This window comes from Lolium rigidum, chromosome 5 (assembly GCF_022539505.1).
Source record: "Lolium rigidum isolate FL_2022 chromosome 5, APGP_CSIRO_Lrig_0.1, whole genome shotgun sequence".
Lineage (NCBI taxonomy): Eukaryota > Viridiplantae > Streptophyta > Magnoliopsida > Poales > Poaceae > Lolium > Lolium rigidum.
Window position 1 is genome coordinate 22,451,812 of NC_061512.1, and position 10,188 is coordinate 22,461,999.

At 45.4% G+C, this 10,188-nt stretch overlaps 1 protein-coding gene across 1 annotated transcript; it reads left to right on the top strand.

Moving 5' to 3' along the window:
• Positions 1-2,288: 2,288 nt before the first annotated feature.
• Positions 2,289-3,980, top strand: LOC124655258 (VAN3-binding protein-like). The gene is made up of 6 exons (XM_047194181.1): positions 2,289-2,688; positions 2,784-3,065; positions 3,153-3,202; positions 3,297-3,354; positions 3,487-3,698; positions 3,737-3,980. Exons 1-5 carry the CDS (start codon positions 2,289-2,291, stop codon positions 3,693-3,695), a joined length of 999 nt encoding a protein of 332 aa, XP_047050137.1. The 3' UTR covers positions 3,696-3,698; positions 3,737-3,980.
• Positions 3,981-10,188: the final 6,208 nt, after the last annotated feature.

Consider the following 10,188-nt stretch of genomic DNA (forward strand, 5'->3'; position numbering starts at 1 on the left):
CGCACTTAATCCCATCTGATAAAGTGATCATCGTACGAGTCTATTTGTTCTCTCTCAGTTGATTACTGCCGATAGCACCATAATACAGAGAGATTACGTGCTGATTAGTATCTTGCTTGTTTTCCCTGGCAGCAAGAGGTGTCGCCGCTGACCTCCGGCCGCCTCTCCCACAGCAGCGGCCCTCTCAACGGCGGCGGCTCGCTCTCCGACAGCCCGCCCGTCTCGCCGGATGTCGACGACGCCAGGGTATGCATATCTTTCTCTCCACCGTACTATTCTTTCCTCTGTGATGCACTTGACAGTTTACTTTCTGATGAAAATTGTACTACTAATGTTCTGGTTGGTTCTGGAATGGCTTTACTTGAGAATCTCCGTTTTTAATCAATCTGCTGCCTTTGTATGAGCTGGTTACTTGGTGTCTGCTATGGTTTAGGCTCTTTTTTGTCCCTTGGAATTGGATAGGTTACCAACAAGTTTCTGGCTTCATCTAGTAGTCCAAGCTGTCAGACTGGTTGGGACAAAAACACTCCCTGTAGTCTTGCAGAGTTTCCTTGCACAAAACAGATTTGCTGCAAGAATTTAATATGCACCTTTATCTCCACCCACTGAAGTAGTCAGTTACTTACATTTCATATCTCTCTAATTTTTGTTTGCTTCAAAAAACCCCTTCTCACTTTTAAGTTTTTTCTCACACCAAAACTGAATATCTTGTGGACTGTGAGTGGTGAACAAATCATTCACCTTTTCCTACCATGCTTCTTCTTTGGTCTTTGTTGATGCTGCTTGCCTCCCTAGGTCTCCTCTTCTCCCTTTGCTTCATTTCTCTCTATTTGTAACTACAGTAGCAGTGCCTTTGTGCTATCAGAGCAATGATCACCCATCTATATTTCTCTTTGCAGTGCCATAGCTAGGCATGCGTCAAACCTAATTAATATTCTTTGCCCACACCTTATCTACTCTAGCTGCTGGATCACCTGCCATCTAATTAGGCAGACATGTAACAGTCATTAGGATGTTTAAAGAAAGAATCGGCAGCTTTGTTGCACAGGCAAAACAAAGCCTGGTTGATGGGCCACATCACCTGACCGGTGCACGCTTTAAATTCTGAAAGCATGTAGATTTAGCATTGATAACACTTCCATGCCCTTCTCTTTCTTTACGAAAGATTCTGTCTTTACTGAGACACAAAGCAAAGCAAGTGAGTGAAATGAATTCAGTGTGTACTGTAGTACTACCATGTAGTCAAGTCAAGCTTTAGTCATGGTCCAGGAGATGATGAGAAGCACACCTCCATGACATACTAGAGAGGTCTCATGGTTATCCAATGAATTAGCAAAGATTTAAGGAAAATGTCATTGGCAAAATTTTCTGAAGATTAGCAATTTGGCCTTCTCTATGTTAATCATCATATGGCCATTATTTCAAACTGAAGAAAGAATATGAAGTGAAGAAAGGATCTGAGCATGAAGTGGCCCTCTCTGTCCTGTGTTCTCCTGTAGCTAGCTCTGACCAGGAAGGGAAGATGGGGTGTGTTTGATTTGATGGTCTTTGGTGCTTGCTTGCCTTGCTGTGCAAAGAAGCTTTGATTCTAGCAGCCATTTCTGTCCTTGCTCTGCCACTCTGGTCTGCTCCTTCCACTAGCAAACACTGCAGCTTACCCCACTGCCTTTCACTGTGCCACTCTCTCTCTCTCTCTCTAGATAAAAAAGCAGCACACATAGGCTCTGCAGCTCTTGTCTTGCCCCATCTTCATTTTGACCTTTGCCTGCCTTTCTCATCCCTAATCAAGTGTTCTAATCTAATGATGCAAACCTTTTTATCTGGTGCAATGTACTAATTAGACTAGATCTGCTTGTGCTCTCTGGCTGTAACTCTTTGTTCCCCACACAGTGCCTCCATGATTATGTCCAGTGTCAGTGGTGTGTGCATTAACCTATGGCACGCCTCGGCAATTATTCAACAGCGGAGGCACAGTTATGTGTTCCTGTCAGGGCAAGAATCATCATTAGTACTACAGTGTGTTCTTTAATTCCGGATTCTCTGAATTTGTCAGCCTCTGTATTCAATTAATTCAGAAACTGTACTCTAATCAAACAAGTCGCTCATGGAAATTGACAGAGTTTTCCAAACGCAATTTCGACAAGTGATTTCTATGGCTCATTTCGACAATCTAATGTTTTTATTTATTTACAGAGTGATGAAAAGATCAAATTTTGTGGTAGAAATAGCATTGTTATTGTCTTATTGGTACTAGATGCTAATTGGAATGTTATTCTCTGCCAAAAAAAATGCAGTTTTTCAGAACGGTGAGTACGCCGAAGGCGCAGCCGCCGCCGCCTCGTGGCGGCAGCAAGACGGTGGGACGGTGGTTCAAGGACCGGAAGGAGAGGCAGAAGGAAGAGACAAGAGCGCACAACGCGCAGGTCCACGCCGCCGTGTCGGTGGCGGCCGTTGCCGCGGCGGTTGCTGCCGTGGCCGCCGCCACTGCGGGGTCCGGCGTCAGGGACGACCGCGCCGCGCGCACCGACATGGCGGTGGCGTCCGCGGCGACGCTGGTGGCCGCGCAGTGCGTGGAGGCGGCGGAGTCCATGGGCGCCGAGCGCGAGCACCTCGCCGCCGCCGTCGGCTCCGCCGTCAACGCCAGGACGCCCGGCGACATCGTCACCATCACGGCCGCCGCCGCCACCGGTAAGTTTATTATCTCATTCCACATTCATTCCTGATCACAATGGCCATCATCGTAGATATGGACATGATCGCAATTCGCGTTTCTGTATCTGCAGCATTGCGAGGCGCGGCGACGCTGAGGGCAAGGGTGCTGAAGGAGGCGCGGAACGTGGCGGCAGTGATCCCGGTGGACAAGGGCTCCATGGGAATGGGAGGCCACAAGCACGGCGCTCCGAGGCAGCTGCACAGGGTGGTGCAGGAGCTGGGCAGCAGCAACAGCAGCAGCTTCAGCGACGACCTGCCTGCGCTGGAGCAGGACGAGAGCAACAACTTCCTTGGCATCTGCTGCCAGGAGCTGGTCGCCCGCGGCACCGAGCTCCTCAAGCGCACCCGCAAAGGTACTGCTCCGGCGAATCCCTCCCTGTTCATGGCCGAGCCACGCCGCTGTGTTCTGAATTGTACTGATGTTGGGTGATCATGTGCAGGATCGTTGCATTGGAAAGTCGTCTCCGTGTACATCCACCGGACGGGCGTGGTACATTCATCTCCCCTTACACTGTCCTTGATCTTCTGCTGCATATCAAATTTGGTAGTATCTGATATGTGAGTTGGGCCATTGAATTTGGCAGGTGATGCTGAAGATGAAGAGCCGGCATGTCGCCGGGACCATCACCAAGAAGAAGAAGAGTAAGTGCACAACCCTCTCTGCAGTACCAGTACATATACAGCCATGGCAGCCTAGCTGTGTTCTGTGTGATTGTGTCTCGCTGTCATGGCCACCGGTGAGACACTTCACTGACGCCGGAGCTATGCGTGCAGGCGTGGTGGTGGATGTGTGCAGGGACGTAGCAGCGTGGCCAGGGCGGCATGTTCTGGAGGGGGGCGAGCACCGGCGCTACTTCGGTCTGCGCACCGCGGAGCACCGTGTGATCGAGTTCGAGTGCGCGAGCCAGAGGGAGCACGACATGTGGACCAGCGGCGTGGCGCGCCTCCTCGCCATCGTCGACGGGCGGAAGCGCTTCGCTTGACACCGACGGAGGGCGTCACGGACGGTAGCGGCCCAGCCTGTGATCTGATGATTGACCTTAGCGGCGTGTTCTTGTAGTTCTTGCTATTGTTTTCTTTGTCTCTGATCTCCTGTAAGTTTTCTTTCTTCTCCTCTTGTCTGAACCTGAGAGAGTGTGTGGCAAATTGGCAATGGCAGGCGGTACAAAAGCAAGCATCTGCATATGTAGTTTATAACTGAATCTGGTAGCTACAGGGAGTCATAATGTATCAATGTAGTTAGTCATTCTCAATTATGTTTGATCTAATTAGTATCTAAAGGGAGAACATCTGAACATGGCACTGTCACTGTACAAGGTTTTCTCCAGCATCATTGTAGGCTAGGTAGATAGAATCTTGGACTCACTTCCTGCAAGCTGAAATCAAAAGCTAAAGCAAAAGCTGGGATGCCATGGACACCTTAACATGATCGGCCCCTACCAATCTAATCTATATCTAGCTCCTGGACGCTTAAAGATGAATGATGTAGGACATAGAGCAACTTGTGTGCTGCCCCTTTGAATTGCTGGGCCCTTAACCTCTGGATGCAGATGATTGGAGCTCTGGTTGTTTGTTATGTATAGGTTTGCAACAACTCTGCATCTATCTGATCTACCCTATCTATCTACATTATGATGGTATGGGGCTGGAGGATTGTTCTCTTCTTGCCCACAACTGTTTGTGGATCATTCGGGCAATTGTAGGACCAGCTCTGAAATATAAGGCTGTTCTTTGGCAGTTCGGTTTCTATATAGGACCACATTCTTGTAGATTCATGAGCTGCTGCGTTAGCATCCCAGGCAAGCCCTGTCCATTGATGCAGGTTGTTGTCTGTCCTGGTGGGTGAATGATAGATTTGTAGTCTTGTAGATATATGCAAACCATAATGCTGGAATGACAACGTATGGAACAGTTCAGTTAGGGCGGGTGGTGTGTTTGGTTCCACGTCACGCTTCAAGGCACGCTACCTTCTTTGTGAAGCACACTTTTTCCATAGTTCTCGTGTATACAATCGAACGATACCATTGTTACATCGAAGATGTGATTATTATGGAGTGGCCTAGCTAATCTGTTGTAAACACTGAAGGCAGAGTGTCACAACTTGGCATTTAGCGCTGTTTGAGGCTGAATATCGTTTCAATGTTCTGAGATTGGCTGACTAGAGCTCCACAGACCACATAGCCTCAAATCGAATGAAACCTCAGGCTTTAACTCTCGTTTCTTTGGTAAAAAGAGCAAAGAGAGCTGCAACATCAGTAGAAAGAAAATATTTTTTGATAGTTGATCATTGTCTTACATGAAACAGAATTGTGAATTTAGGTTACTTTCGAAGTTTCGATAATGAAAACGAACTTTAAAAAAACGGCGTGGAAGTTTCAGAGCTGAGAAGAGAAATTCAGAAAAAACACACACGAGTTATAGAGTTCAGAAAACTGGTGTGGGACGATCCGGGGCCGTCACCCAGACGAGTCACGAGTGTCCAAGTTTGAGAGCGTACAAAGAGACGCACACACATGAACGTTTCAGAGTTCAGAAAGCTGCGAGAGGATCCTGCACCGTCACCCAGATGAACAGAGGAGATATACTTTGCGGCTTCTTTCAGCAAACTCGATGTGATCCGACGCCCAAAGCAAAGGCAGAGTAGTATCTAAAGGCTACAACAGTACCTACTAGCAAACTAATCTCTCCTCCCAAAATTAAGATGCCTATAGTTTTCAGTTAAAGTTAAACTTTTTAAAGTTTCAGCAACTATGTACAAGAAAATATGAATATATAAATTTTTAAATGCACATAATATGAAAATAAATTTCATGATGGTTCTAAAAATATTAATTTAGGATTATAAATGTTGATAGTTTTTTCTATATAGTTGGTCAAACTTTGAGAAGTTTAACTTTATTCAAATATTATAGGTATCCTATTTTGGAATAGAGCAAGTAATTAAGAATTTAAGATGCCAGGACTCGAACGACCTAGCAATGGGAGAGAGACGGAGGCGATAAAAAAGAGAGATCTAGGGTTTCGTTTCTCTTGCCACTGACGTTGCTGGTCTGCCCCATCTTCGGTAGCCTTAGGTCTTGAGGTGCGGTGGATTATGGCCCCTCGCTACGTGATTCTCGTCTTTTTTATATAGGTATTTCGTCTTCTTCACTATTGTGAGACCACGACTACATCTAAAATCTAGAATAAGTTCCTCCTCCCCCCGTGGTTTGTCTTGTGCCAGCGGAGGGCATGTGAAATTGTCTTCCTGACGGATCCTGCTAGGATTTAATTGGTGTTCATGTCAGTTGGTTTTCTAATCTATGGTTCTCATCTTTGACGATAATTGTTGCTCTCTTGTGTTGGTCCTTTGGGGTCTTAGCCTGACGACTTCCCATCTGTCTACTATAAAATGTATACTACAGTAAGTTTAAGTAGTAAGGAAACATACCGAGGATTGACTGCAATTAGATTAAGTAGTCGAAAAGGCAAATTACTAAGGAAGATTGGTTCTTATCAATTCAATACTAAGTAACATGGTATTGTATATGATATCATTCTTCCAACTTCCAAAAAGATTCTTCAAACGATTGGATTATTTCCAATCAAGATTTTTCTAGCAAGGTGATAGTGAAAAGAGGAAATATTGATTGGGTAAGCGGATTGTGGTTTGCCGCCCCAAAGACCAATGAGAACTTGACATTCATGACACTGAGGTCAAGAACAGGGTCATGGACTCTCACTTCTGGGTTGGTCTTATGGCGACAAAGAAACTCTTCTTCCCATATGGGTCTTTCTCAATTAGGGATGGATCAGAAAGTAATAGGTTCCGAGAGGATAAATAGCTAGGCAATGCCACACTCCGGGAATAATATCCGGCATTTTACAATATTTGTTTTTTGAAAATTGGGTGTATATTACTTAAGAAAGAGAGTTACAATAGTTCATACAATCTACCCGAACTGGTTCCTCCACACAGGGTGGAACCGAACCCAGTAAAACACCTCCACAACTAGAAGATCTACTGAAACTAGCAATAGAACGAACCACACGATTCGTTGTTCTGTTGACCTTGAAGAAACGTACACCAGGTAGATCCCGGCATATGTTTTTAACTTCTTGGATGATGCAAGCAATATGGGATTTAGTCTTTTCTCTGGTAGACAACTCATGTAGAACAACGGAACAATCTGTTACCAGGTGAATTGGTTTGGTAGACAAAGGTAAAACTGCTTTGACTCCCTCGAGACAGGCCAACGCTTCCGCAATTTCTGCAGAAGCACATCTTTCAATCACACCCCAGGCACACGTGATCACAACGCCCTGGTCATCACGAAGCACAGCTCCCCAAGTCCCGCTATTTTCATCAGCCGAGAAACTTGCATCCACATTTAGCTTGGCCCAACCTGAATCTGGTTTTATCCAAGGTACAGACGTTTCTTTCTTTTGCAAATGCTTCCCTTTGTCAAGGGATACAATAGCACTCTTACCTTTGTCACCAGCATAAGTGAGAAGTGCACCATTTTGCTGAAAAGAGATCAAGTAAGTTGTAGAAAAGAAGCAGATTGCTCAATCGAACATTTGCCATGCCCAAATATAGAGTTATTCCAAATGTGCCAGGTTCTCCACCAAAGAAAGAGCATTTTGCAATCATGTCTTCGCTACATTGGCTTAGAAGAACAAGAACCCAATTAGAACCTGAGAAATAAAAATTACTGTCTGAGGGCAATGACCACGGATTTTTTAGGCGCATTCTAAGTGCCTTAGCTTTTGGGCATGTTACCATCGCATGGTGAGTTGATTCCGGTTCCATCCTGCAGATTTGGAAAGTAGGTAACATGTCCATGTTTCTTCTACATCGGTGAGCTTGCACACCTAGAGAGTCAGTGGCTAGTTTCCATGAAAACAATTTTACTTTAGGTGGCACATTAGCATTCCAAATCAGTTTCCATAAGCTTCTTTCTCCTCCAGGGTTGCTGCTCGTTGATACTTGGAGGCCTTTGCTCTTAATCTCCATGCCAAGCCTATAGGCACTTCTAATAGTGAAGATGCCATTCTTCTCATGGTGCCAAGCCAAGAAATCTTCCTCATCAGCACAAGGGATTTTTATTTGCATGATGACCTCTGCATCTGGTGGGTAGAATAAAGATCTTACCTCCTCTTCTTTCCATTTTTTTGTGCTTTGATCAATGAGGTAAGTGACCCAACGAGACCTCGTCCGGTTTGCTTTACCCATGACTTTTAGAATTCGCCTAGGAAGCCAATTGTCCCGCCATATTTGCACCTTGGAGCCAGAGTACATTCTCCAAATTAAGCCTTTCTTGAGTAGTTCAAGGCCATAAGAGATACCTTGCTAGCAAGGGGAAACATTTTGGTTGAAAACAATGTCGATGAGGTGCCCAGCTGGGTAGTATCTAGCTTTGAGGAGTCTTGCACATAGGCTATCCAGGAACTCAATTAGGCGCCAAGGCTGTTTCGCTAGAAGAGCTTGGCTGAATACTCTTAAGTCTCTAAAGCCAATAGCACCATGACTTTTAGGTTTGGTCATTTTCTCCCAAGACATCCAGTGAGTTTTCCTTCGCTCGTCTTCATCTCCCCACCAAAAGTCTCTAATGATCTGCGAGAGATCGTCACATAAGCCAGCAGAGAATTTAAACACGCTCATGGCATGTGTTGGGATTGCTTGAGCAACAGATTTGACAAGCGCTTCCTTAGCAGCGCCCGGGCATGTATTTCTCATTCCAATCAGAGCATTTCTTAAGGAGCCTCTCTTTTGTTGATTTTAATTTTCCCTCCTTTACTTGTCCTTCAGGGATAGGGAGGCCCAAATATCTGTCGTCCAACGTCATGGAACCCACTTGGAGGATAGTGCTCACAGCCTCGCTATCTTCCTTTGAACAATTCTGGCCTACGCCTACCAACAAAGAGTATTTCGTAGGGTTCAACAACCGCCATGTGCTTTTTTCATAGGCCCGTAGGGTGTCTTTCATTATGTTGGCTTGTTCTGCATTTGCATTGAAGAAAAGGAGGCTGTCATCTGTGAATAGGAGATGGGATGTGCCCGGAGCTCTTCTACGGATTTTTAGTTCTTGTATTCTTTGCAGGCTGATTTGATGTTGGATGAGAGTAGTCAAGCCTTCTCCTACAAGCAGGAAAAGGTAGGGAGACAGAGGGTCTCCTTGACGGAGACCTCTCGTTGGTATGAAGTTGTCCAACAGTTTTCCATTTAGACGAACTGAGAGGCGGACAGATTTGACACATGTCATAATCCATCCAATCCATCTATCCGCGAAACCAAGTTTCTTCAAAGTGGCTTCCAAATAACCCCAGTCCACTCTGTCGTAGGCTTTCATGAGGTCCAACTTGTATGCACAAAATTTTCCGGCACTATTGGATCCTCTTTGTAGAGCATGGAAGCATTCAAAGGCGACGAGAGCATTGTCCGTGATCATGCGTCCTGGGATGAACGCGCTTTGGAGCGGTCTCATGCGATTAACCAAGCATTTAGCAATCACTTATAAATCACATTGCACAAACTAATAGGTCTATAGTCCTTAAGTGATATTGGATTTTTTTGTCTTCGGAATGAGCACAATAGCTGTATCATTAATCCCTTCTGGCATTATCCCATCGTCAAAGAACGCCCTAATACCCCAGTTTCTCTGATAAAACCTTGCAGGAAAACCATGATCCAGGAGCCTTAGTTGGTCCAATCTGGAATAAGGCATAGCTGATTTCATCACCAATGAAGGTATCACAAAGGGAGTTATTCATCTCACCATTATCTTTTTGTTCCAAGAGATCAGTAACAGTGTGTTGGATTGTTGCATCAGAGGTGTACATGTCCTTGAAATAAGTGGTTGTCAAGTTCTCCATTTCTAGTCTATCAGAAGTGATAGTACCATTGACCAATTGCAGCTTATCGATTTTTTTTTCGTTGCCATGTGGCTCTTTGGTGGAAGTACTTTGTATTTCTGTCACCCTCTCTAAGCCAGGAAACGCGAGAGCGCTGCCTCCAGAGAATCTCCTCTCTTTCCAGAAGCTCGTCAAGCTCAGCTGCAATTTTTAGGCTGTGTTGGTTATTTTCATTATGAGGACTAGATCTCGCCTTCTCCAGTTGTTTCCGAAGCTTATCAATCCTCCTCGGGATGGAGCCAATAGTTCGCTTGCTCCAAGACATAAGGGTATCCATAGTGGAATCTAATTTTCTTGCAATGTCACCTAAGTTTCTTGCTGCCGGTTGAAAATTCCAGGCTGCATCAATTTCTTCTTGTAGACACGCCTCCCTCTCCCAGTGTGCTTCATACATGCGGCAACGAGGGAAGGGCGCCATAGAATTTTTTTTTTCTTGAAATGAAGCAAGAATGGGACAGTGATATGAACGAGAACTAACCAGGTCTTGGACGCGAAAGTCTGGGAAGGTGCTCATCCATGAAGGACATGCAACGGCACGATCCAACCTTACTTTAACATTTGTGCTTCCATGTTGTTTGTTGT